Consider the following 12,515-nt stretch of genomic DNA (forward strand, 5'->3'; position numbering starts at 1 on the left):
TTTGTACTGGTACCTCCCCAAACCGTCCTCTCTTCCCCCAAAGAAGAGAGTTCATCTTAGGAGACTTCAAGACCAACTGAACAGATTCAAACTGACCAGCACTAAGAACCCTCTGCTGCCAGCACACAGTGCAGCAGATTCTCGTCAAGGCTTCTTGCAAATGCATAAAAATAAAAAGATACACAGAGAAATATTTCTTATGTACACTAGACTAAAACTTTTCTGATGCTAAGACTCCTGATGTGACCGATTTCAGGTGTTCTTCTCTTGAGGAACACACAGCAGCTGGGCTGTGATGGATGCCAGCACAAAGGAAGGTGTTTAGCAGCTACTGGAAAGAATCCTTTGCTTCTGCAAGCATCACAATCCTAAATTACTCGATACATTGTAAAAGGGGAAAAAAAAAGTTGAAGTTCGGTTCAAAACCGGACTGGGCTAGTGTCTGTGCTCCTAGGTCCATGCCATCTGTGCAACAAAGCAGCATCAGATGCCACCACTGAGATGATCCACTAATGGCATGCTCACGTCTACTGCATTGCTGGGCTGCGGTTTCACGTATGGACTTGGTGTTTTGGGGGATAAAGCCTTGTTTCCTTGGCAAATAATGTGTCCAGTTCAATCCTTCCTGATAATGAGGAATAATAGATGCATGAAACGTGAACCAGTGATTAAATCAGCCCTAAGCATGCCCAGAAGGACAATCTGCATTTTCTAAGGGTCTGGTTGGACTTTACCGGCAGTTCTGGATGCAAAGCTGTGCTTTAGGGGCTTTTTTTTTTTGGGTAGGAACATTTGGAAGTGCTGTTACACAACACAGGCACAGACGACACCCACCCTTGCACAAAGTGTGTCAGGTACGCAGGTTTGCATATATCAGGTTCCTCCTTTCTCCCCAAGTTCCTGAAACATGGGTTTGACGTGCTTGAACTGAAACGAGAGTTTCTGAGGCTGATATGCAAATAACCGAGAAGTTCTTTCATAATTCCAGCAGGGCTCCACCTTCACTCACACGCCAAGGTGCTGATTCAGATGGGTGCAGGTTTACATTGGGAAGTGGTGCCCTGGGACCAGCTGTAGGTTAAGTGATGGGCTGGGGTGCACCTGCATTTCCCTGGAAAGGGAACTCACTGGGAGCAATCGTTTCTTCAGCTTCACGTGATGCTTTCATCCAGGGGTGTCTCTCCATACAGCTGCCTGCTGTTTTATGCAGGAGACTGCGTTCAGAATTAAGCAGTGCCTCAACAACAGATTTTTGCAGCGCTTAAAGCTGACAGATGCAGGACACGTCCAGCTCCTAAAGCACGCAGGGAACAAATACCACCAACACTTAGGCGCAAAAAGGATGAAAACATACCTACGTGTATGGGGGCAGCACCTAAACCAGCCCCAGTCAGAACAGAAGCCACACTACCGCTGCCTTTGTTGCAGCCCAGATCTGTTTCGCCTCCCTGGCAGGACTGAATGGTAGAGCAGAAGTACTTCCAGAAATACTTTGCTGGTAAGGTGATGGAAGCTCTCGTTTTACTATTTTTTCTTGAGAGGCAGCTTTATGCACCCCCCCAAAACAAGAGCGATGGGTTAACCACTACACAATCTGGATCGTATTCCCATTAAACTTTTTCCAGTTCATTTAAACCCAGTCAATAGCCATAGACCTCGGCAGTCCTTCAACGCGTGGAGCAGGTGCTCTGCAAACAACCAGGGGCATTTCCTACCAAGGTTACTCAGCTTGGGTGTTTGCTAAGAGCCACTGACAAACAAATTAATTGTTTCCAGGATTTTGATTGCATCAAGAATCGGTAAATGCAACATGGAGCACCTCCGGTAGCTTGAGGGCAATTTTGGAGGGTTAGCGTCCCGCTCTCAGATCGTGTTTTCATCCCATTGCTCTCCCAGCACCACCAAGAAAAGGATTATTTGGATTTTAATGAGGTGTTGTGTCATTTATTAAGACATAAATCTGATCCAGTGTTGTAAGTGAAACAGAAGCATCACGCCTCGGCCAGGCAAGAGAGGGGAAGGGAAGGAGCTCTCCCCACGTCACTTGCAGGAGGCGTTAACTTAGAATAAAACCTTTCAAATTAAAGCAGAGCACCAAAAAAACAAAGCAAACAAAGTTAAAAAAAAAAAATAAAACGCACCAGATCACAATTTTCCAAGGCAAGCTGGGTGAGATAACTACACTGTGGTACTGTTCCTTTAGCTTCCATCTGCATACTCAAGGAACCAGGCGATGAGTAACCCACCCAAAGCAAGAGGGTGCTTTCTGAGAAGTGCACAGCTAAGGGAACTAATTCCTATCCCTATCTCAGCACTCAGTAAACCTTTGTGTGATGAAAATGTGAAAAAACACGTGAATGAAGTTCAAGTTTCAGGTAGCTGACAGCACAACTCCTTTTTTAAATTGTTTCCAACTCTACACCGAATGTTTAACCTTTTACCTTACTGGAACGTCTCCAGTTTGCTCTTCTTCTTGAATCTTGGTTGATGTTAAGCATAACCTCTGAGTAACCTGGCCAACAAAGACTGGGACTCTGCACAAGATGCTGCAAATTAGGGACTGGCACGTCCCTGGAGTGCCTGCCACCCAAAGCACGGCGCGAGGAGTAGGGACATGAGTTTTCCACTACAGTGCACTTGGGGTTTGGCCAGATACCAGGAGGAGGAAGAAGCGCTCATCTTGGCAGCTGGTCAGGGCTCCTTTAGGCAAGCAAAACAGCTACAAGAACAGCTCAGAACTGAGCACTCATGACAAGAAATCAAATCAATCAAGGAACCCATCAGTGAATGAGGAGTTGCATCTAAACAGCACGACACATCACTCAGAAACCAAGAGCAGCAGTTACGAGGGGATCACGGGCTGGAGGCGCCGGGTGCCAAGGCCACAGCTGATTTTCTGCCTCTTATTTGGGCAAGGAGTATGGGCATTTAATCACTTCTCCATCTCTTGATGTAGATTATAATTCAACCTGTGGATTCACAGGGAAGATGTTAAGCTCCTAAGGGCAGCAGCTAACCCTGGCTGGTGTGCTGCGAGGTCTGCACGACACTTACTGCGGTCTGGGCTTCATCTCTAATGCTGAAAGCTTCCATCCAGGCAGAAAGGAGCACGCTGGAACGGGGCAGGCTGATGGAACAACTGCAGGTGAATCTGAATCTGATGCAATTACGTTTTAGTAGGCTCACAGCAGGCTGTCAGACCCCTGGTAACTAGGGTTGGGTTCGGGTTAGGACCCCAGTACCAAAACATATCCTATAATTCATCCCTATGTTGGTGAGATAAAAAGAGAAACAATCCATTTCCTAACATAAAACCAAGGCCAAATATTGATTTGAATGTAATGCATGGAAAAAATGTTTCCATTTCGGACAGCCTTGTGATGGATTTAGCGTTGAGGAGCATGAATACTTCTTTATTTCCATCAAAATAGCTGATTTCCAGCGGCTGGCTTTAAGGAAGCACGAGCAGCATCGCATTAATCACACAATGCAAAAGTTATTACAAATGAAAAATAAGCAATTTTTGAAGCTCACTGAGAGCCCCTGTTTTGCTAGGTCTCCACTAGGTCTGGGAAACACAGTTCTGCTTTGTGCGGGAAAGATGTTGTCCAGGAAATGCTTTTCATGTTTTAAAAACTACACTCAAGGATTTTTATAACATCGATAAAGGGGAACTGCTGCTCATGGAGAAAGCTGTTCCTCTGCATAAAGCGTTTATTTCAGCTCACACACGGCTTACTGCACGGGCCCGAGCAAGTCAGCGTGTTCGCAATGGCAGAAAATAGAAAGAGCTTTGCAAAAAAAAAAAAAAAAATCACAAAGTTCAAACAGAGTAAAAGTATCTGCACGCTGGTGAAAACAGGAAGTCTGTAAACCCCTATAAACCAAGATGCTGCTTTATACAGTGTGATAATACAAGGCATGATGCTGCAGCTGTTTAGGAAAAAAAAAAAGAAGAAAATTGAACAAATAAGGGGTTGTTTGTTATCTCCCCCCAACAATAGCAAAGCCGATTGCTTGCACAAACGATCAGCAGATGCAGGGGCAGTGAGTAAGGATCACAAGTTAGGGAGAGAAATTGTGTGTGTCTGCAGAGCTTGCAAGCATTTCTTTGGGAAGTTTGGATGCTGAGCCCCTCGCAGCACCGCGCTGATCGTAGTGCTGGGTATTCTGCCACACTGTCCCAGCAAAATGCTGCTCTGCCAGGTTTTTGTTGGAAATCACGAGTGGCTTGGTTTGTACTTTAAAAGAGAAATCAGAGCACGTCCACGAACCTGACGCATGCGATGTGTGTTTGGGGTCCCCCTCCTCACCGACAGAGCCCCCCGGCAGGATTCGGCCCTGACCTGCAGGCTTGGCCCCCTCCCTTCCCCCCCCGCCGCCGCAGGGGCTGTCACCGCAGTGAAACCCAGGAGCTGGCTACGGGCAAGCTGTGAGCCAAGGGAAGGAAGTGACACAGGCAGGAAAAAAAGAGCAGATCGAGGGAAAGACTCAACTGCAGCTGGGCCTGCGACGAGCATTTCATCCTAGGCCCTGCACAGGCCACTCGGCCCAAAGGCTGCTCTCCCCTGTCCCACGTCCACGTGCATTTCTCTGGGTGAGCAGCGAGTAGCCCCAGATTCACTACGAAAGGCAAACTGGTGAGATGAACTTGCTCTGCTTTGGCTTTGAGCAACGCTCGCAATGCTTTGTGAAGTTACGACATCAATAAAAGAACTGGTTGTGCATGTATTTACTTGAAATGCTGCTGAGGAGCTCCCCGTTGGGAAATCAGCCTCAGCTGTAGTCCCGTCTTTGATCCACTGTCAGCGAGCCTCGGCTGCATCCACGGAGCCCCAGACCTGTGACACTGACCTCTGCTCACCCTCCCCTCTGCTTACCTCGGACCAGCTTCCGAAAAACACGAGGGAAGCAAACTAGAGCACCACGCAGCCCGTTATCCACCAGCCTTGTTAAGACTCGATAACGAGCGCCGCGTTAATTTAGATAAGACCTTTCCTATCACTTTCCTATCAGGAGCAATCTGCTCGCAGCTGTCCCATAACTGCTCCGTGCAGCGCTATGGAGGAGCGCTCCATGAACTGCTCGTCGTTGTTCTGCACCCAGCTGCTTGCAAACGGGCGTCCCAAAGCTGCTGGAAAACACTTCTGTGGAAACCCAGCCCCATCCTTCTTAACTATTTTAAGTCTGCCAGGTACCAGCAGGTTGGTTCCTTCGGGGAAGATACAGACCAAGCAATCCTGCACCTTCCTTTATAACACAGAAACCTCCTCGTGGATGCACACTTTTGTTGTAGTTACAAAATCAGAGCAAGTTACAAGCTTGTTTGAGGTAAGTGCTGCTATAGCTAGGATTGTCCAGGGCCACAAAGGAAGGGAACTTGCTTTCCTTCAGCTTTGAGCAAGGTTTGCAATGCTTTATGAAGCTATAGCATAGACCTGGTTATGAGCAAGGACTAAATAATGCAGGTGAGCCTCAGAACAGCAAACTTAGCTGGAGAAAGGGAACATGCTGAGGACCACAAAGCACGGCGATTAGAAAAGCAGAAATTCACAGGATCTGCTCAAAAAGTCACAGAACGGGGGAGGCTGCAGGGGACCGCCAGGGACCGTCCAGTCCGACCTCCCTGCCCAAGCAGAGTGGCCCAGAGCACTTACATGGGGTCATTCCCCTGCCAGCATGTAAGGGGGGGTAAATTCAGGTTTAGAGAAGTCAAATTTTTTATTGTCTTACATCAGAGACATCTCTTTAAACTAAAAAGGAAATGAGGCAACAAAACAAACAAACAAAAGCAAAACCCAAGAACGTAACCGGTTCTTTACAGAAGGCATAACTTCAAAAAAACACATGTTAATCATTCCAATTCGGTGCTGCCAGCTTTGGAGACCAACTTTTTCCTCCAGAAGGAGTTCACCAAACTCCTTTAGGTGGTTTTGTGCGTGATCCTCGGAGTTAAACGCAGCCAGCAAGCTTCAATGGAAGCTCCTGGAGGAAGCGATGCCTTGACAGGCCTGGGACCAACGTGATGGACAAACACCCTCCTGGCCCCACAGACACCCTGCTGGCCCCACAGACACCCTGCTGGCCCCACGGCCACCTGGCCAGCCCCACAGCCACCTCACTGGCCCCCCAGCCCAGCTGGAGGCCACCAGCAGCCACCCCCCGCGCAGCCCCGTGCTGCCCCCCAGCCCATTTACCCCACACCACCCCCCGACGCGCTCACGTTCGGCCCCACTACCCCGAATTTTTGATGAAAAAAATAAAAAATAATAATAATTATTAAAAAAAAAGAGCCTGGCAAGCACGGGCTGTGCGTGCTGCCCGGCGGCCTCGCTCTTTGCCAGAGGGCCCCGAAGCCAAACCCAGGGACCGGGACGGGTCCCTCAGGGCCCCCCCCAGCCCCCGGTCCCCCCCCCCAGCCCCCGGTCCCCTCCTGCCCCATCCCCTCCCAGTTTCCCTCGGCCCCCCCCAGGCCCCTCGGTCCCCCCCCAGCCCCCCCGGTGCCCCCATCTCCCCCTCAGGCTCCACCCCCAGCCCCATAACGCGGCCCAGCCCCCCCCGGTCCCCCTCCCGGTTCCCCCCCGTGTCTCACCCATGGCTGCGGGGGGCTGCGGGCTGCGCTCCGGGGCTGTCACCGCCGCGGCTCCATGGCGGCCGGGCCGAGGGGGGAGGGCTCAGGGCCGCCACATTGCCGGGCTCCTTCCGGCGGCCCCGTGAGGGGAGGGAAAGGGGGAGGGGGGGGGGAACCGGGGGAAGGGAGGGGGAGGGGGGGGTTGGGGCGGTGCCGATCGTTCCCCGCCGCCGCCGCCGCCGGGAGCAAAACAAACGGCTCGGCCGCCGCCGCGCACCCGCCGCCGCCTGCCAATCACAGGGGCCGGCCCGCCGGCGGCAGCCAATGGGAGCGGCGCGGCTCGCCAACGGACGGCTCGGCCAGCCAATCAGCGCGCCAGGGAGAGGGATGGGGATGGTGGTGGGCCCGCCCCTCCGGCCCGCCACAAGGGGGGTGAGCGGGGAGCCCGCCCGCTGCTGGCTGCCAATCAGCGTGACGGGCGGCACGCGGGGCCCGCCCCCCGCCGCACTGGGCTCGGCGCTGGGTCCTAGAGCCCGCCCCGGCACACGGGGAGGGTGGCAGCGAGGGGAAGGCCCTGCTCTGAAACCCTCCTTTTATTTTTTAAAAGGGCTTCTTTTTCTTGAAAAAGAACACGGTTCTGTCATGGAATAGAGCCTCAAAGCCGCAAAAATGGGATTTTTGGGGGGTTTCAAAGGAAAAAAAAAAAGCATTGGGCACTTACCCCAAGTACCCCCCCAAGGCCACCTGTGGGAAGGGCCCTGGCCCAGGGGCTGCCCAGACCCCAATCCGTGCCCGCGGCCCCTGAGCCTCGCAGGTGCCTCACAGGGTGCAGTGAGGGACAAATGGCAGAGTAACAGCTTAATTCCCTCATTTGTTCAGCCTGCAAAAGCAATTTCGTACTCTCCACAACACCACAATGCCTCTAGGTCATCGCATGTTTATTAAAGATACTCGACGTGGAAGCAAATTCACCTGGATTTAACGCCCAGGAGTGAACTCTAGCCTAGGGGATCTGAAGCTCAGCATTTCCTGCTTTTTATTTAGCGGTCTGACTTAACGAGAAGTGTTTTTGGTGGTGGAACTGCTCACCTGTAGACACTCGATGACAATTTCTTCCTCCTCCAGCTCTAGCATCCTTAGCTGCCAGGCCGCCTCGAACAGACGGCCCAGAAGCAGAACACATCCTTACTGAAATGCTCAGTGCCACAAAACATAAGAAGCTTTGAGGGGGATCACCCCAAAACAAAGCAGACACCACACAGTGCAATTGCAGAGGTTTTAGGGCAATGGAGGACTACTGCAGCTGCCCCATCTAACCAATAATTCCCTCTCGAACTTCATAAATCAACTCAGACCTTTTGAAATGACGTCCAGGCTTCAGCTGCTCCTTCCTTGCTTCTGTCTCCATTCCACCTGTGGGATGTTATTTTGATAGTGCTTTTTTTTTTTTTTCTGCACAAGGTACAGGCGGGGGTGTGGTTATTTTATTTTATTTTTACATGCAAGTCCAGCTCTCCTTCCCTGTTGCTGCACTGGCCACCCCGCTGCTGGGAAACCCACCTCGAGCAGATGGTGCCAGCAGCTGCTTCTCAGTCTGGCAGACATCTAGCAGCAAGTGCATCGTTTTCTAAAAGTTTTGCTCACAACCAACACGGCAATGTCAAAGGGGTTGCATCCACAGGATAAGCCACGCGAAGAAAACCAGACTGGAAAAGAAAGTTTCTTAAAAAGTGCGGACAAGTGCAGGAATCCAGACCCCACACACCAAGAGGAATTTAGGATTTAGCCGAAGCATGATGACAATATCTGTGATGTCATTACTTTTTTTTTTTTTTGGTAAACTACTTGGGGTAATAAAAAGATCTTGCAATGCCACACTAGATAGACACATTAATCAGTAAAGGAATGCTTAGATCAACAGATCTGGCCTCTCTAGGGCATGAAGCTCTGCACAAAGCCAATAATCTCACTTTGAAGCCAGCCTGCTTTGAGCAGGGGTTTGGGCTAGATGGCTTCCCCAGATCTCACCTTGAAGTTCCCACCCAAAACCAAGTCTAATGCTCTCAGTGTTTAGGCTTTTTAGTATCTCTTGAATTGCTTTTCCTGTATATTCCGTCTCATATTCATGCCCAGCTTATAGCCATTTGTTTTCATGTCAAGATTATCCTTTTACTTAAATAATCTTTTCCTCTTCCCTGGTGTTTTCTCTCTAAATACTTAGAGAAGATAATCATATCCCCTTCCAGGCTTCATTTTAATAGATGAGTAAGCCACTCTAACTCTTATAATACAAGCTTTATATTTGTATTATCTTCCTGGCAGCCTTTTCTGCCCCCGTTCTAATTTGATTCCTCTCTCGATGACAGTATCTTCATCGCCACCAGACCAACTTTCCTCATGCATTTTCACAGCTTCAAGTAGCTCATCGCTATCCTTTATCAACTAGTAAAGCCAACTTCCTTTCTGCACTAATTTCCAAGTAATAAACCATTAGCATCCTTTGCAAATTTCTCCTCGCCCCTAAATTCACAGCTTTGCACTTTCCACAGCTACATTTCATCTCATGTCTACCTCTCACTCTTCAAAGTCATCAATTCTCTAAGATATTCTAGTTCCCTCCTATTATTGAAGCCTCCCACTTTTGTTCATCACCAAATTTAATTATCATACTTGCTTTTTGTGCCAAGGACATTATAGGAAGGTTTTAATGAGATTGCTCCTGGGACTAAAACTGAAGAAATTCAGTATTAATTCCCCACTGTGCCAGCTCTGATGTCAAAACACTGTCACCTCACCCTTTGGTATTTTTGTCTCTCTTCCAGTTCTTATGTGGTTTTGAATGAAATTCTCAGTTGAAGCCCTGTTACATGAAAGCTATTACAAGTCCTTTGTGTAGAAAGTGGACTTATTTAAACTGAAGAGACACCAGACTTGCTAGTCATCAGTTCTGACAATGAATGAGGAGCCCCCAGCAGATGGTAGGAGACAGCCATCCTGGTCCAACGTGTTCTTTCCATCTCCAAGTGCCCAGAAAGCCTGGATTTCACTGAAGTTTTTCTTGTTCCTCCTTTGAAAACAGAATGATTTGTCCTTGATGGTTCATTACTTCATGCACCTATCAAGCCTGATGTGCAAGACAGCACGTTGTGTCTGCTGATTTGCAGTTCTGTGCTCTTTTCAAGACATTATCATGACCCTGTTTATACACCAGTGCCATTAGACCTTTTTTGGCCTGTTGTAGACTTCCCGCCTGATATTTTATTTTCTAGACAAGCTGGTACACCCTTCCTGGACTGCAGTTACAGTTTCTACCATGAAAATTTAGCAGATGCCCCTATTTCATGTATCTTCAGGGGAAAAAAAAAAGAATTTTTTTTTTCCACTTTTACCATCTACTTAGTGATGCACTAATTTTGAACAAAAGAATCAGGTTATTCATTTTACTAAAAACACTATGATACCAACTGATGTTCTGTGGTTTTCCACCCTGATTGCCCACATCCTTTTAAAGCTGCTGCTTTCCAGAAAAGCAGCAGCATTTCTGTAAATAACAACTATAAAACACACTTCACACTTCAGCTTCAAGCTATTCAGATTGTTTGAAGCCGTTTTATGTAAAATCATCAGTACAGATATTCACCAAGACTCTACAGGAGCTACTGTGCTTAGAGTCAGCTCATTTGTTTTAAAGGAACTTTACAGAGGCCTAATTGTTTAATGCCGTCACACAGCATGAAGCAAGAAAAGGAAATGTAATCCCTATTTTAGGGATTAAAGAGCGTTGCACAGAGAGCCAGTGACTTGTTAAAAGTTACACAGGAAGTCTGGAGTAGGCCTTTGGGATTTAACTCCTGGCATCTTTTCCCAGTCTCTTAATTGCTATGCCATCATATTTTCTATTCTGGTAGTATTTCCGTTTTCTGAAGCATACCTGTCTGACTCAAAGAGCCTCTTCTCCTTGCTATCAGATGTACTATTTCTTCTTTCCTTCCTGTTTCCCTTTTTGTTTAGGTACACACATCCTTCCTGGGGAGCTTAGCAGTCTCCAGGCTGAGCCTTGTCCCATGCCAAAACTTCCTTATTCAGCCTCTCAGACCGCACAGCCAGAGACACTGAACTGGGAGCTGTGCAAAGAAAAAAACCTGGGGAAAGGGGGTGGGTAGCTGAGAAGAAACTCCATAAATCTTCAGACGATGCATGGAAGCGTTCTGCACTTTCTTCTGCAGATCTGAGAAGAGCAGTTACACTGGTTCCAGGCAGTTCTGGTTCTGATAACGCTCTCTTAGTGTTCTCAGCTTTAACATTGCAGGCAGGTTTTTTGATGGAGAACTGACAGGACTGTCACCGTAATCCAGCTTCAGGAGAGTGTGGCACAACACGGAAGAGCCAAAAACCTTACCTCATTACCAACAGAGCGCATCAACCATGTGAAATGCATCCTTAAAAAGGACGAGTGCAGCATTCACTCTGCAGCCCCAGAGCAGCTGGTACCTGTCCTGTCCTGCTGGCCTGCTGCTGTCAGCACTCCAGTAGAGGGGGCTCTGAAGCTGTCTGGTTAAAAAAAATAGGAGCCATTCTCCTGCTTGTAGTGGGCTGAACTGAAGAGAAGGAAGAGGAGGAAGGACGTTAGAAGTATCGTGTGCTTTTAGATCGTTACTTGCTTCTGAGCTGGCAATCTGGACCACTTATGGAGCGGCACCAAAAAAAAAAAAAAAGCCCAAGATTAAAGCCCAAGTTTGTTACTGTCACTGCATTACTGTAAGTAGTGTGCGTTACTGCTGGACATCTTTAACTTTCAAGTATTTTCCAGCCACTTACTGATCAGTGATGAATTACGTGCTTTCCACTTACGGCTGCTATGAAAGAAGTGACTTTCCCAGGGTCACACAGCAAGCGAGCTGGCCAGCCACAGCAGATGTCAGCTGTTCCTTAATATTTACAAAGGGCAGAGAACCTCTCGCTGTTTCTTTTTTGGCGCATATTCCTCTACAGGACTTAATGGCACTTGTTTTGCTACACTGACAAGCAGTCTGTTTCTCTCATCATCTACCAGCTCTTGACTTTTTGCACTAGTAGGTCCAATTTGCAGAAGTTGTCATCACAGTCTTTCCCACAGGACTTAATTAGGGCGCAAACCGGTTGCTTCCAGCTGTATTTTATAGACTTTTAGTCTTTATCACCAGAGAGACAGGACGCCCAGAGAAACAGGTAGATTTGTTTGGTTATTGCTGAGCTAGCCCCCGCATCCTACACAACCGACACATTTCTGCATCCTACCAGTCCCTAATGAAGGGAAAAGATGGGAAGACAGGTTGAGTTCCCTCAGCTGGAAGGTGACCTACCTCTAATAGCACTGATCCTGTTTTTGTTGCATTCCCCACAATACCATACTGGGTAAGAAGTTTAAAATTCAGTTATGCCAAATGGAAAGGACAGATTTAATTTAGATTGCAAAGTTAACCAAAGAACAGTAATTTGGCTTCAAAATGAATGTTACTTTTCCGTTTTTTTTACTTCTCTGTTTTAGTTGCTTCCCTACAGAGATGGGGATTTTCTTCTCAGTTGAAAGTTACTAAAAATATGACAGGTAGTGCTTGGCATCTTTGCATTCTGGCATTAAATATTTGCCGCTTGAGATTATCACTTAAGATTTCTGCATAAATTGATTCGTAGCAAATGCAAGTGTGATGCTATTTGAATACATACTGTTATTTACCTCTACAAAGATGAAAGCATGTTCTCCAGGTGGGAAGTTGCTGCGGTATGTCTCAATATTGAAAACAGTTGCTGGGATTTAGCACACAGAAATTTAAATTTCTTGCCTTCTTCCACTAGAATGGAAGAGGAGAAACCTTCTTTGGAGAATTCTGAAGCACAGATCCAGGAAAAAGAATCTAGGAGGATGTAAATACATTTCTAGGGTAAAGACACAATTCTTAGAAGG

At 47.8% G+C, this 12,515-nt stretch overlaps 1 protein-coding gene across 2 annotated transcripts in view; it reads right to left on the bottom strand.

Moving 5' to 3' along the window:
* Positions 1-6,769, bottom strand: part of MAP3K3 (mitogen-activated protein kinase kinase kinase 3) — a 42,636-nt gene extending 35,867 nt beyond the window's left edge. For both annotated transcript variants that reach the window (XM_027445261.3, XM_027445260.3), the window contains exon 1: positions 6,593-6,769. In XM_027445261.3, the coding sequence (XP_027301062.1) occupies positions 6,593-6,596 (4 nt within the window). In that variant the 5' untranslated portion in view covers positions 6,597-6,769. The remainder of the gene's footprint in view (positions 1-6,592) is intronic.
* Between the last annotated feature and the right edge of the window lie 5,746 nt (positions 6,770-12,515).

This window comes from Anas platyrhynchos, chromosome 28, assembly GCF_047663525.1.
Source record: "Anas platyrhynchos isolate ZD024472 breed Pekin duck chromosome 28, IASCAAS_PekinDuck_T2T, whole genome shotgun sequence".
NCBI classification, from domain to species: domain Eukaryota; kingdom Metazoa; phylum Chordata; class Aves; order Anseriformes; family Anatidae; genus Anas; species Anas platyrhynchos.